This window comes from Pipra filicauda, unplaced genomic scaffold, assembly GCF_003945595.2.
Source record: "Pipra filicauda isolate LSUMZ 115617 unplaced genomic scaffold, ASM394559v2 scaffold37_size4185640_pilon, whole genome shotgun sequence".
In the NCBI taxonomy this organism is placed as follows: domain Eukaryota; kingdom Metazoa; phylum Chordata; class Aves; order Passeriformes; family Pipridae; genus Pipra; species Pipra filicauda.
In genome coordinates this window covers 3293513-3317593 of record NW_024104509.1, presented here as the reverse complement: position 1 = coordinate 3317593, position 24081 = coordinate 3293513, and the positions used below count along the sequence as shown (strand labels likewise).

Here is a 24081-nt window from a genome sequence, read left to right as displayed (position 1 = left end):
TCGCTGGGCTGCTCCACAGGAAGAAGTGGAAGAGTTGGGAATGAAGATGAGCCTGGGAAAAAGGGAATGTGTGGGGAATGGCGATGTTTTAATTTTTGGTTTGGTTTCTTACTATCGAAGTCTATTTTAATAGGCCAGAAATACTAGACATCTATTTTAATAGGCCTGGTTCCAGCCATTAACAAGGTAATTTTTGCAGTAGCCAGGACCCCTGGCATGGCCAGGACCCCGATGTTATTTTATACCACCTCACAAGGGGGGCAACGGAAAAGGGAGTCCCTTCTGAGTTAGTGTAGCAAGGCAGAGGGAGCAATCCCGTGTCTTTTCGCCTCTTTCTTGTACCCCCTGTTGTTAGTATTGCTGCTGTTACTGTTTGGTATTTTTATCTCACTGCTGTTTCCAGTAAATTGTTTTTAGCTCACCTTTTTGTGCCTCCAGCTCTCCTCACCAGCCAACTGCAGTGGGAAGGGGAGGGAGAACAGGGAATGAGTGAGTGGCGCATGGCTTGGAGAGTCTCAGTGGGAGTACTAAATTGGGGAGTACCATTTCCAAACCACAACATGCCCCTGATGGTAATCGGTAAGTTATCTCCCTGCCTTTTGTCTCCATACATGAGCTATTTCACCTCATTTTCTCCCTGCATCCTGTTCAGGAGTGGGAGAGCATCAGGATGGGTATTTCACAGGCAGCCAAAGTCAGCCTGCCCATCCCCACTCATGTCCTTGTCTCATAAATCCCATCACAAAGAATGACAGACAACAACCCCCAAAAGACCGGGACCCACTGTCCTTATGTCATGGGGAAGATTTTGACCACTTAAAGAACCATTGCCAAAGGTACCAGCAGTAGTGATTTTATTGAACTAAGATATTGTAAAAGTAAAACTTAACAAATGGCAAGTTTCATTCTGTTATTTACTGCACAGAGTTATGATTCAAAGTTACCAATGCAAAATCTTAAGTGTGCTATAATACAGGGTTGTGCACTATATTGGTCATTTTACCAAAGCGGTTGGTAAAGGGTGTTTTGGCCTCTAGAAGCAACCTGAGAGGTGTCCCACCTCCAAGGCAGATCACCCCATGCAGCAAACTGCTTAGCAGGGAGAGGTCAGAGAAGGCTCTCTTAAGCTGTAATATTTATGGAATAAAGCAGTTGGCTCACAGCCAAATTACAGGTGATGGAAAAGGTAACTCTAAGACTCCTTGTACCTACAGTTCCCTGTGTTCCTTGACAAATGAGTCTTGGAAGAACCACCTGCTATTTTGTTAGTCACATATTGGGTGTTCCAGTTTCCAAGCTCGAATGCATCAACGTCCACCATGTCACCCTGTTCCTGCATGGGCTATCAGAGAACAGCTTGACACTAGGGATGTTCTTAGCCAAGTTATGGTCTACACCTTTCCTGCCTTTGGAGCCTGAACCAAACTACCATTAGTTTGGCCAAGGGGTTGGATCCATCCATTGCACCTGGCTCCAGAGGACCCCCTGCACCTTTGGGCCAGGGGATGCAGAGATGACAGCATTTTTTGTATTTTGTGAGCCACTGCAAAGCAGAAATGTGGCAAGGCCACATCTCCTTTCATTTTATGGCATTTTAGTCCCCATTCCTTTTGCCTACCTCATACTGACCCTTCTGGGATTTGGAACAACCCTGAAAGAAGCAAAAAGCTGCTCCACCCACCTCATCCATGCATGCCATCATGCAGCCAGGAGACATGGGGCTTGCACTTTGGCCACCTAGGTCCCACAACTAGCTGCTTTCTCCTCATCTGCCTGGGAGGCTTCTTGGGGTGCCAGGATTGAAAGGAGATGCAGGCAGAATGGGGCAGCAGGGCAACTATGCCAGGAGGTGCAGAGGAGAAGTCGGCTGGTACCCTTGAACCTTGTCTTAAACAGCTCTAAGTCTCTGTTTCTACTGGGAACTGCTTGGCATGCATTGTTGCCAGCTCCGAAGTATGCTGCCCTGTCACACATGAATGCAGTAAAGGAAGAACAAGTGTAAATTTTGACTTCCACCCTCTCAAGGCAGAGAGCAGGACTTAAGGCAAAAAGCTGGTCTTTTTTCATCAAATGTATTTCCCCCCCCAGGGCCTACTGGATGCATCCTGTCTATCAGTGACACAGCTTTTTTCACTGGAAATCGCCCTGTACACGCACATCTTCACAATTACCTCCCATAGCACAGACCTCATAGGTACTATTAAAGTTCATTTCCTGGAGTCCCATCCATGTCCTCATACTCATTTTCAATGAACTTCCTTTCATTCCAACTCTCTTTGCAATAAAGTAGCTTTCCCAGCTTGTCCTGGATTCCTCCCATGCACCTCTCCTTCCCTTGCTGCATTTCCCAGTTGCCACTCTCCAAACCTGCGTGCTCAGCAGAAATACGGAATATAACCTTTTCCATCTTCCTCATGTGTTTTTGCCACCAACTTGTACCACACCTTTCATTTGGATATTGAGAAAAAATGAAGAATTTAGAACTGTATCTGTACATTAGATCATCATTAGCAATGCATCCCTACTAAATCTCATCCAGTAGGAAATTAATTTAGATATAATATGCAAATATGTTTATACTTTCTTTTGCTGAATCTTTCTTTTCTATGTGAATTATTTTAGCCTGACTTTTCAGATGAGAAAACAACCATGAGACTCATAAAAATGTGCTTTATCTTTAATTACAGCTTAAAATGAATACTAAGATGATACTGAATCACACTCTAAAATATACTGGAAATTGTTTTCCAAGTCAATCGTCCGCATTTTTCTCTAACCAGCTGGCAACTTTGATTAGTAATTTTTTCCTTTCAATATTTTCAGATTTTGTAGATTCCAGTAGCAGAGTAGTAGCCTCTCTCTCGTCCTCTTCCAGCGTAGCATTATAAAAAACTTGCAACTGAAGGAATAAATGCATGAGCTTAGTTCACATAACTTCACTTGCAGCAAGCAACTGAGTGCCTGGCAGATGCTTTAGACAGAAGTGCAAGAAAAGAAGGAGATAACAGAGACTAAAGAGGGGATGGGGCAAGCTTACTGTTTTACACTAAGGTTGGAAAGCTCCTTACATATCAAGAATGTGCCCTTTTGCTGTTCCTCTAAAAATCCTTTCAAATGCAGCCAACTTCACTGGTACTGGTGGTACCACACTGTCTAGGACTAGTTGGGTAGCAGAATCCTCTTGTGCTGCCTGTTTTACATTCACAGAACAAGAAATCTTTCCCATCAGTCTAATAAGCAAAAGAAAAGAGAGTACTGAAAAATAGTGAAGAAATATAGGGGGGGAACGGTGAACAAACAATATGAGAAATTAAACAGATGCCAGTATGACAACCTAATGTGCCAGCAGCCCAACTTTGGTACATTTTCTGTAGACATCATGGCAAAGGTTATCTCTACAGATAGATTTTATAGAGAAAAATGAGACAGTTTTGATAGAATTTATTGGGACTCAGCTCCAAACCTGAAGGTTTGGAACACATCAAAATTATGTCTTATGATTTCTTTAAAAAACAAGAGATGTAAAAACCTGTATTTACAAACTAGCAATAAAGTTAAAACTGGCAATAAAGCTTCTCTGGTTTACCTCTTGGATCTGTAGATCTGTATTGACAAATCTTCCCATGACTTTTAATACATCATGCAACAATTCCTGCCCATATCTGTAAAATTGAGATAAAGGTCCTTCAAACAGCATGCTAGCAAATATACTAAATTTCATCTCATTTGAAAATACTTACACTAGTTAGTGATTATTCACTATGTTGCAAATACCAACTAAGCTGAACTTTGTAATTGTGTGCTCTTTTTCCCTTTTAAAGAAATACCATTAACGTTCAATTTAGACATTTGAGCAGGATGAAGCACAATAATTATCCTTCATTTCCATTTCCCAGTAAGATCTGGTATTTTTACTTTAGTGACATGAATTCTTTGCCCAAAACAGATAATCTTTGTGAACCCACACAGCCAAACTGAGCTAGAAAGGCTAAGCAGTACTGATTCTAACGAGTTTGTGTTTCTGTTGGTATCTGAGGATGGTGTATAAATAAACACTCGCACTATTCTTTTAGTTTGAAAATAATGGGTCAATTTCCCAGCAAATTTTTCATCAATACAGAAAAGCTTTGTTGGTATGATGCAAATCTGCTACAGCTTGCCTTTTCTAGTGTTAGCAATAAAGTTACACATTTGAATGTACAAAATGGCTGGTTTTGGTTGTGCTGCGACTAATGGATCCCAATGACCTCCTCTGCTATCAAGCAGCTGGAATGTACTCTGTCACAGCCCTACTGCTTTTCACCAGTGCCAAGGAGAAAGGAAGTCTTCAAACAGACATCAGAATACTTGCTTTGCTCAAGACAGGTAGCCCAACCTCACCTCCAGTTTACCTGCAGCAGTGCAGGTAGGCTGGAGGTGGATTAGGACTTAAGTCAGGGAATAATATTGTAGTTTGTCCTACCAGTGCTTGCAAACCTGCATGCTCTAATCCCCCATCTATCCCTACTTTCTTTGGAAAAGAGGTTATGATCTTATTCCATCATTTTACACCCATGCTTGTGAAATGCTAGTAGATAAACCCATTTCTAGAGTCAGAGTTTCCAAGAAATCTAACACTTAAAAGCACTGAAACAGTCATGAACAGACTAATTTTTAAAGTGTTCTATGTTTGACATGAACTCTTCTTTGACATTAAGCCGTGATCATAGTTGAATCCTCTGAAAACTCTGTTCTGCACACTTTAGAAATTGAATCAATCATTACAAATCGCCACCTGTGGAAGGAAAATCTGCACCTGAATCTTACAGCTTAAACGTAAAGATGGAGGAAGAAGCCAAAGGGCCACAGAAATAAAAGGAAGCCAAAGCTGGTTACTTACCTTTCACTTAAAAGTGGCCAATTTTCAGTAACAAATTCCCAGGCCATACGATGCCCAATATCCTTAGCCACCACATTTAAGATGACGGTTGAAGTACAGTTAGAAGAAAATAATGTATCACTGAGTCCATATTGCAAGTATCTGATAGAAAAGGAGGTAAGAAATGCACCAGTCACTTGCTGCTGATCATGCCAATGATCTGGAAATATATCTCAAAAAATATTAGCATGTGGAAGGTTATACCAAAGTTGGTGTCACTCTGAGCTGTGTATTCAACTTGGATTTTGTCCTTAACATTGGTGAAATCCCATTCTTGCACACTAACTCTTCACGTCTTAGTAAAGTGAGGGCATAGCATACCACGTGGGCATACAGGCATTTCTTATCTTTGTTACAGAGAGGCAACTGCTCCTACCAGACAAGCCAAAGAAGGGCAAACTGCTTCTCGCTTTCAGGAGATTCACTTTGCTGTGACACAGGTGGAGCCTAGAGAGTATGGCAGCAGTGAGACACACTGTTACACAGAGGTGACCTGTTTATAAGGGTTCCCTACAACAAGACCCAGGAAGAAGCTTTTTCATGGGGGTTAAGGTAGGGTTCCAGAAGTATTTTAAGAACTACCAGCCAGTGATGTCAGTGGCAGTGACTGCTTGAATATCTTGAGAAGGTAAGTAAGTATTTTCTTTGTTGCCTCAGTCTTTCACACCTTTCATGCTCCTATTTTCAAAGGAACACTTCTAGAGTTATTCTTCTCATAAGGTCTTGCAGGCAGCTGCTTTATGAGTATAGTAGTTGAGTTGGGTTTCTCCCATTTGCATGCCACCACTATGTTTAACATAATGAAGGGTTATAATGAAGGTTAGAGGGGAAATCAGCGTAGCTGATTGGATATCTCTTTGCAACACTTCTTGCGTTATTCTCAGGCATATTTTTTCTGTCTTTTCAAATGACCACCATCACTAGAGCAGGTGGCTGGAAGGAGTAAAATCTCTGCTACTTCCAGAGCTTTAGACCCATGGAATTCATGTAAACTCTTGGATGATCATCATTACTGCATGGCCAAATTTGCATCTTTTAACAAATGCTTTAGGTAATGTAAACATGACAGAGAATTCAACGTCAACATATTTTTACTGATAAAGATATGGATGTCAGTAAAAGAAAATTAACACTGTATTCCAAACTGTGTTCCGGAAGCATTTGGGCAAGACTCTTCAATATTTGTCTTAACTTTTTGGTTGCCCCACATGGAGTCAGAGGAGGTAGACTTGATGACCCACATGGATCCCTTCCAACTCAGCATATCACATGATTCTATCACTCTGTGAAGCTGGAAATTTAAAAACCCACTACTTTTCAGTTGAATTTGCACTTCAAATGGTGAAAAGCTTGCTAATAAGTCTTTTTGCACTTTTGCCTTTAACCTGGGTGAATTTGATTCTGCACAGAGGCTAACAGGCTATGACACTTCCGTTTGGAAACAAAATAAGCAGGAGTGAAGGAGTTTGGGAAAATTATGTAAAATCATAAATGATAAGGAAAATGTCAGAGCAAATTATAATTACTGTTTCTTATGGTGCATAGGGTGTGGGCAGCCCATGGGTTCCAAGTTAAAAACCAACACAAAATAACTCATTTTAGTTCAAAAAGGTCACTAGATATATTGACAGAAGACAGGCCCAGTGCTGAACATGACACCGCTGTTGCATCTGCAGAAGGATCATTTATTTGTGTTTGCCCTGTTTATTATACTTGCTCCATAAGAAAACTTATGATTCTTCCAGTGGTCAACAAGACACGTACTTCTGAGGCAGACAAACCTCCGTCAGGTTTGCACAGCACAGTACTTATGTTCTTATTATTCACTTCTACATACACAGAGATATGCTTTGATCAGGGTCACCTGTAAAGTAACCATGACTCTTTGGCACAGCTCATGGCAGAGAGCAGGATGTCTTTATCGTCCTCTGTGGAGTCAGTATGGGTATACATTTCCCATGCAAAGTTCCATTCTTTAGCGCTTCCCAGAGCAACACCATAGCAGCACACTGTTCCTCTAATTAAAAAGGGAATTCTGCAAGGCAAAGTAAGATTAAAAGGTATTGTACTGTTGTAGAGGCAAAACCAGTTGTTAATGCATAATGGAAAGCAAATGTTCATTTACAGTTAAAAGATAGACATGAATGAAAATATAAAATAACAATGTAAATAAAGATGGGAAATTTGATTGCTTTTTTCACTATTTAAGCACTGAAAAAGCATGCAGTTTAAAGGAAAACCAAAACACCCCACATTTTTTAGGACAGTTGAACCAAGCTATTTTTTTTTCCCATCACAGCCTAGGAAATGGCATCATCCCAGACATGCCTTTTTAAAATTTCTTCAGTGAATGCATCTAGTAGGAAGGTCCATTTGCAGCACAAATGGAAACAGAGGGACATTTCTCCGTGCAACAGGCAGTCCCCTATTACTCCCACCCCAGGGGAGAGTCCTCAGCATGGCAATGAATTTCACAACAGAAACTGAATGCAAACGTGATCAGTGTAATACTCCATGTACAAAGGCTGAATAGAAAATTTCTGCTGTGGTGATGATGTGTCTCTGACATTAAGACATTGTCAACACTTTCCAGTGACTTCAGTATTCTACTTTGCAGGCTATCTGAAAACAGATTCAACTAATGGTATTTTGGACTAATTCTCTGTAGAAGAATAGTTCCCATTGCTACAAATAAAACATTTAACTTTTCAATAGCATATTGTTAATCTGCTCATCATTACATTAGACCAAGATTGTAAGTAGAGGTGTAAAAACTATCTTCCATCAGGAGATACACTTGGAAAAACAAGCAAGCTTCTCGTCACAAAAGCCAGTCTTCAGGCCCAAAATTTGAAACAAGAATTTCAAATTTAAATACAATTTGAGAAAAATTCCTGAGTTTCAGTAGACCATCCTAGAGAAAATGAGGATGATGCCAGCAGAAAGAGAGCCAATGTTAGCCAGATGGACAGATATATGAAACCAATCTTCAAAGCAAAAAGAAGTTATAAACTCTGGAAATGAAGGACTAGTGGGAAAGAGGGAGAGAGCTGGGTGTTTTGAATGACAGACATCACTAGTTAAGAAGTGAAAATGCAAGATGCAGGGATTTTGGTAGTCCTGTTGTGGGTGGGGGATCTCACTGGCATAATAACAGAAAGTGGGGACATATTTAATATTTATTTAAAAAAATACTTTGTATTCATTTACCTAGATAGTTGCTGTAATATAAGGAGTTTGCCACCAAGAATGATGCTTACTGAGATTGCGTGGTTATGACAGGATAAAGAATAGTCCTGTGATGAATCCTTCTATGACAGATCTTATTTGAGTTACAGGGTCTAGTCATTTGTTCAATAATCATTTCATAATGTTGCAGTAAGGGGCCACGGTAAGGTAATAACAGAGTACAGCTCTATTGGCCAAAGTGCATCTATTTATTTTGCAACTGCAGCCATTCCAATAGTTGCAGGAAAATTTTGGTTACTAAGTGTAAAGTTGTTGTGAGTCAAGTGCAAATAGACAAGTTCTGTGTATCATTTGGCTGTAGCTCTGATGTTCAGCATTCAAGGCAGGCTGAACATGCAGCCTGCTGTGGAACAATGGTCTGCTGGCTGGTGACATCTCTGATGGCCCTGAAGTGGTTATGTTGTGTAGTTCCCAGGCAGAGTCACTACAGTACAAAGGAACTTTGGAGCTTGAAGGATGTGAGTTATTAATCTTGATATTTTTCCTGGGAGTGATTGTATGGTTTGATATTACTGGCCTGCCAGGATTCTCTCATTTCTGGACCTTAGGGAAGATACAAAAAGCTGCTGGAATGCAGGGTACGTTATTTTACTTTGTTTTCTTGGAGCCAATGCAGAAGCGATGTAGTGATTTCTGAACTTTTGAGGGTGACAGCAGAATATGGGAACCTTTAGTAAATAAATAAAATGTACAGCGACACTGTCCCTCCCTCTAGGCTAATTTCCTTCTGTCAGAAGAAGACAAGCCAGTAATAGCACCACTGAGAAAACATTAATTAAGCAAGTTCCACTACACTACTATAAACAAAAAAGAGTAAAACTGAGAAACTGGCTGGGAATCACAGCTCTTGGCTTGTTATTTTCATGAAACAGATAAAAATGCACTGTAACATGTCCAGTTAAGTTCTGCCAGAAACTGTTTGGAGATGTTTAGCTGAAAGTCAATCACACAGTTTAAAACAGAAAAGCATTATTCCCTTCCACAGATGTGAAAATCCTACTGGGTTCCACCTTTGGCAGAACAGCTATAGTGTCCTATTATGAATTTGCTCTCAAAATGGAGAACATTAAAGCATCTAAAGGGATCTGTCTGTGAAATATGAGTCAAAAGTGTATTGTGCCCTTTTCCTTTCCTATCCAGCACATGGAAGTCTCTTTTTAACTCCATGGTAACTGTGACCTGTCACTTGAAATCTAAGGAGGGTCCTATCTCCTCTTGTTGTTTTTTTTTTTCTTAAAACATGATCTTTTTTTTTCACTTAACAAAATTCAGAGTTGCATTTTTCTCCACACTTATAGACCTGTAAAGTCCTTTTGAACTTATCTCAGTGCTAAGGAGGACACCAGAATTAATATTCTTCATCTAATTCAAACCCCAATATATTAATATTTCACAGACTGTCTCGTCAAGACAAATAAGGTATGTAGCATTCCACCAGAAAAATACCCTCAAATATTATTAACAGGAGAAGATAAGTGACTATTTTGAAAACAGATTGAGAATTCTGCATAATATTGTTGCTTCTGGTGTGGAATAGTAAGAATATTCTCTCTGGAAAGTAACAGAATGTATTTAGGCTATTTAAATATTCGGTCTAACTGCAAAGCTCATTTGGGTTTTTATGAGGATGATCACTATGAAGCTATTTTAAAAACACAAACATAAAAGTACAAGTTCAGTTTACTTAGCCAGCTACGTATATCAATGGAGATGCAAATAACAACAAAATATTCATCACAACTACAACAAATAAAAATAGACTTTAAATATTCACTCACCAGTGCCAATACTATTTGACAATTGCATAGAAAGACATCAAAAGAAAGAGGGAGGAAAAGAGAATAAGAATTTCAATATACTGTAAATCTTCTTTAACCGTGCAATACTTGAATACAGAAAGATTATTTCTGGTGGAGTCCAGACTCCACTCTTACAGACCAGGCACCTGACCACTAGGCTCCAGTAACAACATAAGAACTGACGGCTGTTCCCAACACCTCTTTACTTGAATAGAGAACATGCAAGGCAATTTGGTGGGCTCACCCTGGGCGGATGCCTGTATCGTACAAACACCATTTCACTCAGTATTGCAAAGAGAAGCTTAGAAGATGAGTTGATATACATGATAAGCCTAAGGCTGTATTGCAGCAAAGGCACTGGACCAGATGGGATTTTAGCAGTAATATGAGGTTCACCTGTTACATGGCTAACCAGATTTTGGTCTTCATGGCAAAATCTGCATCCTCCAGCCTGTAAAGTCTATGGAAAAAGCACTAATTATGAAATCATCATAAAGTTGGGATTTGGGGAAGAGAAGGGGGCTGGGGGGGACACAGTCTTAAATTCTGTCATTATGTCAAGAAATAAGAGCAGTGTACGAAGGCATTTCTGGTTTTGCCTCCCCCCTTTAACTTTCCAGCTCACTTAGGCATGCACACCTCTAAGAACAAATCAACATTCTTACTTGTAATCCGGGTTGTCCATCCACTTAGCATACAGTTCAGATGACAGGTCCAAACAATCTTGGAGGCCCAGCCAGCACGCTGTTGCAAAAAGTTTTTCCAAATATGCTCTTGAAAGGAAGCCAAAATAGTAAGAATAAAAGGTGTGCATTCCACATTTGGAGTACTTGAACTGTGTTTGACTACCACAGTCTCAGTACATGATGTCATTAACCCAAGAGAACCTCTACTAGGAACAGCTGAGGTTTAATAAAATAATCAAACAATCAACAATGGACTCCTGACATTAATATAATGAATATTAGTGAGGCAACAGACGTACTATATTTTTTTCTTAGTTTTTTGTGTGGTTTATATCTTCCTTGCTAGTTTTAAGAAAATCACTCTGACATTCAAGCCTGTGGCAGCAGTGGCCTTGCGAAATGAAGTATTTTAAAGTTTTAGTGATTGATCCATAAATCATATCTTAAGTTCACTGCTGTCAGTTTTGCTCCAACTAGTGGCAGCCTGCTGAGCCTCTTCTCTGATAAACAAAAAGCTACCACTCAGATCCTTAAACTATCATCTTTTATGCTCCTATTCTGATATTGCAGTTTCACTGGAGGTGTCATCATAATTAATACACACTTGTAGGACAGTAAAAATAACAAGTCAGCTAGGTTCACATTAATTAGAGAATTATTCTTGTATCTTGTATTTAAATTTACACAAGCAAACTGCAATGCATCAGATCCAATCACACTAGAACAAACTTTTGAGAAAAGCAAAATACTTACTGAGCAAAATAGTCATCTTCCAAAGCATCAATATTTTTATGAATAAAACCTGCATAATAATGGTATATTGGCAACATTCTCTTTAAAAGGTATTTCTTTTAAAAGAAGGGAAAGAAAAATTACTTTCATTTAGATGCAAGTTTTTATTTTTCTGTGTTTCTTATATACTCAGATTTATGCTAAATATTTACCACTATTAATTTCCTGACAATACAGCACATTAAAATAAACTAAAAAGTGGATCTAAAATTCAATAAACCTGTACATCAATTCAAACTGGCAAGTTACCATTTCACATTACTAGGACCTTTGACATCATTAAGAAAGAAAACAAATACTCATTCTCAGAGAAAAAAAAAACAACCTTCTCGATATGAAGTACTTTGTTAGTCTCACGTATTTTAAACCTACCTCTGTTTTCTAGAACTTAAGAGAACTAATGCTGTGGGATTGTACTTTAAACAAAAGTGAAATCTTCAAATATAAGTCAAGGAAATTAATATGACAGTATCGCCTCAGGGAGTCAAATATGGGAGAGAATCATCTCATTTAGTATCCAAACTCAATTCCTTCTTTCTCTCCATGAAGATGAGCTGAAAGGCAGTTCAAACCACAGAGCACAAACACACTGTATGCCCTTTATACACAGCAGTGCTAGTCCTTTCACTTAATACTGATAGCCGTATTTTCCAGATTCTCAGTTTTACAAAACCCAAGAATGAAGCTTAATGTAAAGAATGTAAATATATTTCTGTTTTATGCTAAGAATTGCTCAATACTTGTAACTGACTAACATACACAATTAAGTACCTCCTCCTATTAAAAAAAAACCAACTTGACAAAATCATGCAAAAGGAATGACAAGAATTCTGGCACATCATAGTCATCATTTCATTCTTGAGAATTTAAAAAGCATTAATTTTAGACTGATGTATTTACATGATCTAGTATCTTTGCTATCTAACAAAAAAGGTCATACCTTTAAAAGTGGATACACTTCGTAGTTCTTCAGTGTACTTTCCAAATTCTTGGGTACTAGGTTTAACAATACCATATTCCATATGAAGAGTTCATCTTCTCTGGCAAGGTACTTTGTTAATTCAAGTGCTGTTTCAATCTGAACATATCCAAACCTATGTGGAAAAAAAAAACAAACAAAAAACCCCAAACACATTTGAGGATACTTCTATACTTCACAGTTACATTCCTAATTAAATACTAGTTTTGAGCTCTCTTATGAAAAAGGACATTTGTATGAGAGAAGGAATAGGAATTTTTACTTCCTCCTTTCAGAGCTACCTCCACAGGACCTGAAGGGGAGCAGTATGCTTTGGCCACCTTGTCTCTGAGGTCACTCATCACAGATATCTGATGCTTTTGGGATCTCTGGTATGTTTGAGGCACAGATACACTTAATGCTTCTTCAGCTCCCTACAATATTGCTGACCTCTCTGGCACCACGGACATGAACAACCAAGTCATGCATCAGCAAGAGAAATGAATGAGGTATTAAGAGTGATGCAGTACAACAGCATAGCTGAGATAGCCCAGAATAAATTATAGAAAATTCAGAATCTACATTTGGAATCATTTTTGAGTTACAGCAAATACAGGTTAGTCCCTAAAGAACTCGTGGCAGTGCCATTATTTGAAATAATTTTCTAAGATCTGGAATAAAAGTTAAAAGAAATTTTGAAATAAATCACTTAGCACTGACAAAGGAAGGGATTAAATAATTCCCTCATCATTTTGTCAAAGCAGTTGTTCTTACGAGATACATATGGATAGGAATGAAGGAAGCAGAAGTAGCAATCCTGAATGCAATCATGTTGTTTAATCATTTTCTGTGACATATTCGAAACATACTTACTTTGTCAAGACAAAAACATCATCTATCAGCTGGAACCTGCTGACAGCGGGAATAGCCTGCAGAAAGCATTCATGTAGTGTTAATAGATCTAAACATGTCATTAAGAGTTTAAAAAAGCTTTACTATGTTACAGAAGGATAAGACGAGCCCCGAGCAGTTTTTCTAAGTCAAAATAAGTCTACAAAATGGATTCTGCATTTTAAGCTGCAATTATTTATGTGCTTTTAGGGATGTTTGTGTTTATATATATATTTATATATATGTACAGCTACATAATATAGTTTTATATATAAATATACAACTACAGTACATCAAGCACAGAATTTCAAGACTCCTCATACTTGCACATTTTCATAAAAATAAAATATGGAAATAACACATTTCCTAAAAATATCCTAGTTATATAATTTTGGTACTCTTTTTATTCTTTTGAGGTGTAAATTCAGAATAGGTATTCAGTCCAAAGCAGAGTGGCTTGCACTGTCATGAATTAAAAGACCAAGGCACAGCCATGGGTGAACTTGCCTACAGCTCTTGCTCTTTTGAGGACTACTGGTCCTCTTTGTCTCCTCCCTATTCCATGCCCCTTCAGCTTGCCCACTGCTTGAGCAAATATTCCCACCACTGACTGCTGGAAGCATAAAGCAGGGCAGAAATGCAAAGCTCAGTGTGCAGTGTTGAAACTGGGTGGAGGTTGGGTTGTTTGTGTTGCCACCCACCAGGGACGAATGTGAAGTGGGGCAGGAGCTGCACGATCTCGTTCTTCTGCTTGATATCAAGAAATATTCTGTATAACACAACTGCAAAGAATGGATGCTTTTGCACAACTGCTACCAAGAACACTTTCCTACCAAGAAATATTCCCACAAAGAACAGACAGTTTGACCACAGTCCCACCCACAGCACTTTGCACAATAGCAGTTAATAAGGTATAGAATGTACCCTGATTTCCCACCTAACTGGGGGATGAGAGTTTGACACAAAATTGTAGGGACAGATCTATGTGTTCATCCTCCCCATTCTTCCCAGAAGGGACACCTTTTGGTAAGGCTTGCGTCCTTGGCCACACCAATTGTTTTCACTCTGGAAATTAAGCTTGTGATTGCAATCATATTGTTAGTTTATATACAGCTGTTCTGCAGTAAATGCATTTATCATTAGCAATCCAAAAGAACTGCATATGTTGCATTTAATAACCCGCGCTATTTGTAACCCGACTGCCTTGCTTGAATGTCACCAGACCTGTAGTTAAGAGACTATTCGTGAACCTCATATCAGGCCTATAGTTACATCTTTACAAGACTGCATGGTGCCAAAAAATGGCTCCGAGTCTGAACCCACCTAATTTCCTGCTGACTTAGATTTGCTGTGAAAGAAAAAAGCCTATAGGAAAGGAAGCCAGTGTGCTGTAGAAAGGTTTAATGCGTTCTGATCATGTCCAAACTTTCTAGAGAAGTCTGACTGCATTGATTACTATTATGTTGAAAGGTTAAATTTTCTTACTGTTGTTGCCAAAACCAGTGACCTGACCTTCGTCTTACTGTCAGATTAGGCAACACCTGGATGCTGTGCGACGCCATATACAGTCACAGTTGTTCTGTACTGCTTTCACTTTCAGTCCAGGCTGTGGCAAGTCAGAGGTGGAATGAAATCTACTCTGAGTTAGTGTTTATAGAGGACTCAAAGAGCCCAAGTAGAATTGATTGGAACTTTTAAGAACATTTTCCACAAAATAAAAAAAACAAAAACAAAACACAAAAAAACCAAACCCCAAACAAAAACAAACAAACAAAACCCCTCAAAACCAACCAACCAAACAAAATCCCACATATAAAACCCAAGCCAGAGGATTTTTTTTAAATTTCAGTGCAGAAACATTGTGGTTTGAAGAAATGAGGAAATAAAAAGCTTTCTCTCAGCTTTCCTTCTCCATGGTTGCCTAATACCAGATGAAGCTCAGTCACACATTCATACTGGTAATTCCTTGAGCCAGATTTGAAGAGACTGGAAGAACCACAAGTTGTTAAGACAACTTTTAAGATAGAATGCGATGTAAAGTTATTTTTCATGCCTGTGTGAAACTGTTCAGGCCTGTCCACTTCTCTATAAAAGGCTGCCAGTGACTTTAGTGGTGCAGTGGTGGATCATTTCTTCTTATGTAATATGTGAGTTTCCCATTATTCCCCATTTTCACCAATGTGATTCTGGGTAAGAACTGCAAGAAGAAATACATGAAAAGAGTCTTCTTATAAGCTTGAGAAAACAAACGTGATCTTACCTTTGGATCATTTTCAAGCAAGTGTGCTAATCTTTTCAAGTTTAATTGGTCATAGTTCACCCTGTAGTATCCACTTAAATTTACATTTAGCAGGATCCAGTCATATTCTGACTCCAATACTTGCATTTCAGGAAACACTTCTGTAAAGTGACATTAGAGTATATAATTTTATTTTCTACACGCTAAATTGTCTTGCATTTATAAACACTAGACTTGATGCTCCTCTGAGATCTCAGGTGGGAGTTTGAGGCTGGACTCAAAGAGAACCCCTCGAAAGCTCAGTGCATTTGTGATCTCTGCTCTGCTCAGCGGAATAACTTCAGCTAGCCACTGACTCCTCTGGTACTGAGCACCTTGAGATTGCAAAGGGGAGGCTGAAGACCCATTTTGCTCCTACCCTTTAGCTCATAGGCAGCTGTGAGAGTTCAGAAAGTTTACCCAAGAATAAACTCTCTGGATGGGAGCAATATCCTCTCATGCCTGCTGTAGGGCATGCGCCCTCAGCACACCTGTTGCTCCCAGTGCTGCTCTAAAACACAGTGCTCCATACTTTACAGAATAACTGATCTTACCAGTATTCACATAAATGGACATCCAAATCAAAACAGATAAGTTTAAGCAAGAGATAAGTAATTGAAAATGCTTATTTTAAATAAAAGAGTCCCATAGTCCTTTTGAGTAACATCACTCACTAAAGGCTTCCTTCTGCAGTCCATTTCATCGTACCTATTCATATGTTCTTGTCCGATTGAGTGCTCCTGATATTGCATTTGAAAGAGCCAGTGAAGCCTTGAAGGGTCTAAGCTGCCTCATCAGAAGAGTATTCAAATGCTGGTTTAACAGGCTACAGTCGTCCTGATTTGAGAAGACAAACTCTCTTAAGACAGTAAGTCAATACTGGTGAGTAGTCTAGACCCAGCACTGCTTTATTCTGAACAGAAGGCTGAGACCTCAATGTTTAGACAAAGCAAGTACCGCAGGATTCATCCTGTATTCAGAGGAGTACACATCCTTTTTCTGCTTATTTACTTGTCTGTATACCATGAAATTAATGAACACTCAAGCTATCCTCTTACCTGAAAAAGAAGGGAATTATGTTTTAAACACTGCAAACAGAGGGCGAAGAGCTGCAATACACACATAGTGTATTGTAGTTTTTCTTCCTAAGCATTCCAGTGCATTAGTCTCTGCATCGCTTTGTAACTGATCTAAAACCTGAAGGAGTCTGAGGCTGACTTGACAAAGAATATGATTACCCCATTCTAAAGATTACATTTCTTCTTTTCTTCTATAAAAAATATATCTGTTTATTGGAAAGCACTGAGCTGGGAAAGAACAAAATTTTTTATTTGATTGGAGATGCCCATAAACTCACTTTTCTAATATAAGACTTTTAAACTTTTTAACATCCTACTCTTTTGATGAGTATTTTTTCATTTAATTTGCATAAACAAACTAAATTAAATAGTGTTAAAAATATTAATTTTCTGTTGCTACAGATATTCATGTGCAATTATGTTGAGTCACTTCCCACAGCTGGTTTTAATTTTTTCAGTCTTGTATCTACTCCATGAGCTGAAAATTTTCTGTTATTTCACAGCTGAAATCCTATCTATACTCAAAACCTGGCATTAACATCAATGGAATCTGTTGGGGTAAGAATAATGCAGAAGCCTGAGGTCCTAGGAGTTTGAATTTATGTAAAAAAAAAATGACAAAATCAAAATTTCTGTGGAAATCTCTACTCATAATATGTGTTGTACCATATTATTAAAAACATACATTGAAGTTTGATGCAACATAGGAAAAAAACCCATTATATTGACCTAATTGAAAATCTACTGCTATCGTAACACAAAATCATCACAATGGATAAACATTTCTGTATTAAAGTTTTATCTCCCTATTAAATTCAAATATGTCCTCTGTTTATAGAAGAGTTTGGAGTGGTTTTGTTAGTTTGATTCTAGAGTGTATAAACAAATACATTACTTACTGCTGCTTTTATCTAGCCACATTAAGGGTTGTGATGATCCATTTCTCATCCAAGAAATAGGAATAATCCATGTGTTACTTAACAAAAAAAAAAAAGATACAATAAGATTAAATCTTATGCTTAAAAAAACCCTTTTTAGCTCATGCTAAATGGCATTGCAAATTAGTTCCTTGTTACAAGAATATCCATCTATCTTGTCTCCTCTGTGATGCATGAAACCTCATCAGATGGTAGTACTAAATGCTGGGTCAGCATTTAGATTCATCATAAGGGAATTTTAGCATGGCTTTAAATAGGCACTCGTATCAAGAATATTGTTGAATGCTAGGTATTTGAATACCATTGTCTCTCTCTGCTCTCTTTCCCTCTTCAGGCAGTAATTCTCCTCACCTATTACACTTCATCCTGTTTCTGGAGAACTTAAAGCTGCTTTTCAGAAGGGTATCTACTAAAACAAAGCCCCATGCAAGCAATACAACTGTGATTCAAACAACTCTAATTTCTTTTCTGATGAAATGTAAAGCTCCTGGTGAAACAGATGAAAGCTTCAAAACCCTTAAAAATTCCACAATACACACCCTGAATTTTCTTACATTCACCTGGTAATTTGCTCTTGCTAACTGTAAAGGACTTCATATTTGTAACTTGGAATTTCTTATCTGAGATAACCAAAAATACTGGATGGACTAATGCTCTGCAGTTCCTGGAGCTTGGGAGCAAAGGAAATTCTGTGGCTTTTGTCAAAATTTATTTGCCTATTTGTACCTTTACACTTTTCCCCCACATGATCTCATTGGCTCCATCCATGCACCTCAATACTCATGTCATTTGCTGAATGTCATGAAGGTTCAAACTCTGGCCAGGAGTTTCCAAAGTGGGTCACCAAAGGTATCTCCTTCTATCACCATTTTTAGACACCTAAACAAGCAGCACAGCTTTCAAAAGGCACTCAGCAATGCTCACTGACAGGAGCTCTAAACTACACATCAGTTATCAGCGCTTTCTGAGAAAGAGGCCAATTATAAAAGTATTTAAACGCAACCCTTTTATCCTTGTCAGGAGGAAGAGACTGGGAACATGTGCACTGGAAAGAAGCTACAGCATGGTTCATCCAGATTCCCAGTCTGTAGACCTGAGGGATGAGGAAAGAAGAAAATGCCGAGCAAAAATCCTGCCTGCAACATATTCAGGATCTGTGTTCGTCATTATTCTTATGTAGCTGGAAAAGTCACTATTCCGGAGGAAAGCACCTTTTTGGCAAAACAAGCAGAGTTTGAACTATTGCAAGCTCCAGTCTTAAACAGATTTTACTTAACAGCTCATGACAAGTGAAAAATCAACAAGTAAGTAAATCAACAAGTTAAAAAAATCAGATCATCAAAACATAATGTGCTAACTGAACAGTTTCCTGAAAAAACGTGGTATAAACATACAAGGAAAACACAAGCTAAACATACTTGTTAGGATCAGTACTCCTTCTATTATTTTTATTAAGGAATTGTTCCTGTCTGATAGTTCCAGTGGTTATATTTAATGTTAAAACTGGAAACCCATTTTGGCATGTCCAGGAATCCATTATTTGCTTTACAGATGCTGGTAACTGAACTTTATCCTGTGCATCTATGACCTGCAAGAGAAAGAGGAATGAGAAATATTTATGATAAACAGCTACTTATTGACATTGCTTCAGCAACACTTTGGGAGTTGTTCTAACATTAGAGAAAATAGCTGCTTAGCAGTTTGATGGTCTTTGGCTTATGCAAAACATCAACATAACAAAGTCCCGAGGACATTTTTGACATTATAATAAAGACAGCATAAGCCTTTTTCAGGAATTATGAAATACTGAGATATTTCTCATCCTATAACCTGACTGCTAACTTTTCTCTTTTTAGTGTTAATACACTCACAACCCCTGTATGGCTATGACAGACTTGATTTGTTAATTTCTTTCAAATAAGCTGCCAGAACACAAAGATTTTTAAGTGTCCTAATGAACAAATTGAATAGTGAAGACAAATTGAAAAAGATACTGAACTAGAGTCCAAACTAGTGTGAATTGATACAGTCTTCACTGGCTTCAGAGATGTGACAAACTTGCACATCTGAAATTGTAGGACTCTCATTCTTAACTTAAGCCTGCATCTGCAACACAATAGAAGCCTTCTTTAGAGGAACAGGAAAGTGGATTTTTAAAAAAATAAACCTATTATTAGGATCTGTGTTCTTAATCAGATTTCTGTGAAAACCATCAAAGACTGAAATGCTGAGCTGCTGCCCTGAGTATAAACTTTGCTGGATCTGTGACATATCAGCATCTCTGATCATCAAGCCCAAGACATCACACACTCTCATCTGACAAAACTTAAGCTCCAGAACAACAGGCTATGCAATTTCATGTAGGCTTATGCAATCACCATGGAACTCAAAACTCAGCCTGGTGTTGATTCCCCATCTCATCTCTCTACTCCTTGTACTTAGTTCCACTGATCTCAGGTGCAGTAAAGCAGCCAAATAAGCACTTGAGAGGACATTAGCTGAAAAAAACAGCAAAGTAAACTTCATGTGAGAGAAAGACTGCACTAGGGATAGCCACATTCTAATGCAGCCTTCTACAAATAGTATATACCCCAAATTTGGACTGTGCCAAACACCAGAGAAAGAATACTAGAGATATAAAATGAGTACCATCTGGATGTGGGTCCAGAGATCATCTTGATTAGCATTTGAGAAGGAAAATTCTTTCAGATATGACTGTGCAGAAACAAAAAGAAGCATCAGAATTCATGAGGGTTCAATGAAAACCATCAGCAAGGCAAACAGCAATTTGTATAATTGTCATTTGAAAGCTCATAAATCAAGATGAGGGGGTTTCTTTTCAAACTTACAGTAAGTGCTCTGATGAACAACTTTTCAGTCAGGAAACCAGAAAGCATCCAGGTTATAGAAGCTCCCTGAAGTACAAAAAAAAAAAAAAAAAAAAAAAAAAAAAAAAAAAAAAAAAAAAAAAAAAAAAAAAAAAAAAAAAAAAAAAAAAAAAAAAGGCATGAGAAAAAAGAATTATTATTGCAATTATTGTTGAAATATTTTTTCAAACTATATTTCAGAGAAGTTAGTCAGGCTACTCCTACACTTCATATTTCACAGAGGTTAAAGATGCTTCCACCATTTCCTTTGTAGCCAAATAGATTTGCGACACCCAATAAATTTGTGCGTGCAGCAGAAACGACTTTTGAATGACAAACCAGTTCTGTTCAACAGTTCCTCTCAAACCTACTTTGTACTATTAATTTAGAATCTGGGAGAAATGGAAAGAATTTTATATTTTTTAACCTTGTTGTATGTGATGCTGTCAAACAGAGATGTTAAAGAAAATGATCCTTTGATCTTGTCTTCACTCTCTGACAGTGATCGAACTATTTCACTGTCTTCCCTTAAGACAGGTTGCACAACATGATCATAAAAGATTTTATCCTGCAAGAAAAGAAAAAATCTAAGTGAGCTGATCAGAAGATACTAATTCTCAGGAGACAACATGGAATTAGCACTATTACAAATCGTTTGCCCATAAGCAAGGAATGATCCTTTTCCCCCACTCTCTGACTTTCTCATGAAGTACAAGGGATGACATACCCGATCCTAACATTTCCCACATGCAACATCAGTAATCAAAGAAAATTTTGCATCTGAGAGTACTATGGGCTTGGGCCTGACAAAGTCAGTTACAGTGTAATGCTCAATGACAAATAAGTCAACTGTACTAAACAGCTGAACAAATACTGAAAACTGAAAGCCTGTATCTCATTTACATCTGTATGTCACGAATATGGCAGCACTTTCCTCCTAAATTCCATGTTTCTCCTGCTGCAACCCTAAGCAACAACCTAAAAACTAAGTTACTGAGTTATGAGGCATTTCTGCTGTCACCCAGTGAGAAATATGGAGGGAAAATGGCTCCTCAGGAGTAAATGCCACCTACCATGGTCAACAGCTCACAGTCCAAATGGAGATCAGTGACAAGTGGTGTCCCTCAGGGCTCTGGTTTGGGACCAGTGCTATTTAGTAACTTCATCAATGACACAGACAAAGGAATTGAGTGTGACCTCAGTAAGTCCGCTGATGGCACAAAGCTGAATGGTGCAGTTAACACAACAGAAGGATGGGATGCCATCCACAGAGACCTGAACAAACTTGAGAAGTGGGCCCATGGGAACCTAATGCAGTTCAACAAGACCAAGTGCAAGGTGCTGCATCTGAGTCAGGGCAATCCCAGATGTGATTACAGACTAGGAGAAGAACCACTGAGACCCGTCATGTGGAGAAGGACTTGGGGGTTCTCATGGATGAAAAGCTTAATGAGACAACAGGAGTCACTGGCACCCCAGAAAACAAACCCCATACTGGACTGCCTCAGTCCAAGTGTGGCCAGCAGGTCAAGGGAAGTAATTCTGCCCCTCTACCCTGCTCTGGTAAGAGCCCACCCGAAGTACTGCCGCCAGCACTGGGGTCTTCGGCACAGGAAGGACATAGACCTGTTAGACTAAGTCCAGAGTGGGACCACAAAGATGATCAGAGGGCTGGAACATCTCTTCTATGAAGACGGGCTGAGAGAGCTGACATTATTCAGTACTGAGAAGCCTCCAGGAGACCTCATTGCAGCCTTACAGTACTTAAAGGGGACTTATAAAAAAGAGGAAAAGTGACCTTTGACACAGGAATGACAGGAGAAAAGGGAAAAAATTTAAATTAAGGAGGAGAGATTTAGATTAGATCTTGGGAAAAATTCTTTACTGTGAGGGTGGTGAGGGGCTGGAACATGTTGTCCAGAGAAGTTGTGGACACCCCATCACTGGTACTGTTCAAGGCCAGGTTGGAGGGGGTTTTGAGCCACCTGCACTAGTGGAAGGTGTCCCTGACCATGTCAGGAGCATTGGCATTAGACAATCTTAAAGTTACTTTCAAATTCAAGCTCTTTTATGATTTTGTGATAAATCAGTGAAGTTGTCTTTTTGTCAAATGATGATTCAGTTTCCCCTAGCTGTCTTAAGATAGAATGAAAAATGACATAATTACAAAGATACAGACAGAAACCCAATTTTTTTAAACACTGTAGGCCACTTTGAGCACTTCTCCTTTCCAAGGAGAAGATCACAGTCTTCCAATTAATGGCATCAAATTTGTTGACCAACTTTTCTCCTTGTAAACAGGCAGTAAATTTTATTTTCAGAGTTCAATTTGAAGTTGAACATGAGCCAGCAACGTACCCTTGCAGCAAAGGCTAATGGTATCCAGGGCTGCATTAGAAGTAATACTGCCAGTGGGTTAAAAGAGATGATCCTTCCCCTCTGCTCAACACTGATGAGGACACACCTGAAATGCTGGGTCCAGTTCTGGGCTCCCAAGTACAGAAAAGATATAGAGCTACTAGAGAGAGCTTAGCAAATGTCACAAAGATGGTGAAGGGACTGGAGCATCTCTCTTATGAGGAAAGGTGGAGAGAGCCAGAACTGTTCAGCCTGGGGAAGAGAGGGTCAGAGGGATCTTATCAATGTATATATCTACTTGAAGGAAGGCTGCACAGAGGACAGAGCCAGGCCCTTTCCAGTGACAGGACCAGAGGCAATGGGCATACACTGAAACACAGGAAGTTCTCTCTGAACATCAGAAAACATTTTTTCATTGTGAGGGTGATCGAGCACTTGCACAGGTTGCCATGAGAGGTTATGGAGTCTCCATCCTTGGAGATATTCAAAAGCTGTCTGGACACGGTCCTGGGCAACTGGCTCTTGGGTGGCCATGCTTGAGCAAGGGCGTTGGACAAGATGACCTCCAGAGGTCCCTTCTAACCTCAGCCATTCTGTAATTGTGAATGTATATGCCCCACAAAACTGCACAAGAAAGACCTGTATTCTCACATCTGTGTGATTTACTCTGGATTTCCAAGGCACATCACCTAATTGTAATTTATCAAATAGAATTACTGCCCAATATAAAAGTTTACTTTATGGACACAAGTGTCAATTGTTGATTTCTAGAAAGGCAAATCTCTAAATTAAAGGTTTAAAATTAAAAAGAAGTCAAGAATCTATTTCCAGTTTAAAATCTGGTGGCTTTTACACTTTTCAGTGGTATTAAAGGCTTTTTCTTTCTTCGGAAGCTGAGGGCACTATATAGACATTTAAGATTGCACAGGCAAGTGCACCTCATGTCATGACTGCAATTAGCAGCAACTGTCCACCTGTCTCAAGAGTTTAACAATGCATGGATTTTTCTAATATACTACAGGATTTATGCTTATTCCCATTTGAGCAGAACAGGAAGGAATTTTGCCCTGCTGTTGGATTAGCTATGTGCATTATATTTGCCTTATCCACAACCAGACATCCAGGGACCCAGCGGAGTAAACAGACTCAAAACAAACCACCTTAATTACTGTGTCATAAAGATACCTGAGGTGCAGGACACTTGGAAAAGAGCTTGGCAGGCAGGGAGGCAAACCATCAGCTGCAACAGGACCCAAGAGAGAAATCTG

The 24081-nt window shown here is 38.9% G+C and overlaps 1 protein-coding gene across 1 annotated transcript in view; it reads right to left on the bottom strand.

Moving 5' to 3' along the window:
- Nucleotides 1-816: 816 nt before the first annotated feature.
- The window catches only part of LVRN (laeverin), a 39042-nt gene continuing 15777 nt past the window's right edge, over nucleotides 817-24081 (bottom strand). The window contains exons 7-20 of the mRNA XM_027752156.2: nucleotides 20883-21023; nucleotides 20438-20503; nucleotides 20238-20303; nucleotides 19007-19176; nucleotides 17550-17626; nucleotides 15554-15693; nucleotides 13276-13331; nucleotides 12385-12538; nucleotides 11406-11500; nucleotides 10632-10739; nucleotides 6783-6953; nucleotides 4880-5020; nucleotides 3587-3662; nucleotides 817-2899 (exon numbers count right to left, since the gene is read on the bottom strand). Coding sequence (XP_027607957.1) covers nucleotides 2753-2899; nucleotides 3587-3662; nucleotides 4880-5020; nucleotides 6783-6953; nucleotides 10632-10739; nucleotides 11406-11500; nucleotides 12385-12538; nucleotides 13276-13331; nucleotides 15554-15693; nucleotides 17550-17626; nucleotides 19007-19176; nucleotides 20238-20303; nucleotides 20438-20503; nucleotides 20883-21023 — 1608 coding nt within the window. The 3' untranslated portion in view covers nucleotides 817-2752. The remainder of the gene's footprint in view (nucleotides 2900-3586; nucleotides 3663-4879; nucleotides 5021-6782; nucleotides 6954-10631; nucleotides 10740-11405; nucleotides 11501-12384; nucleotides 12539-13275; nucleotides 13332-15553; nucleotides 15694-17549; nucleotides 17627-19006; nucleotides 19177-20237; nucleotides 20304-20437; nucleotides 20504-20882; nucleotides 21024-24081) is intronic.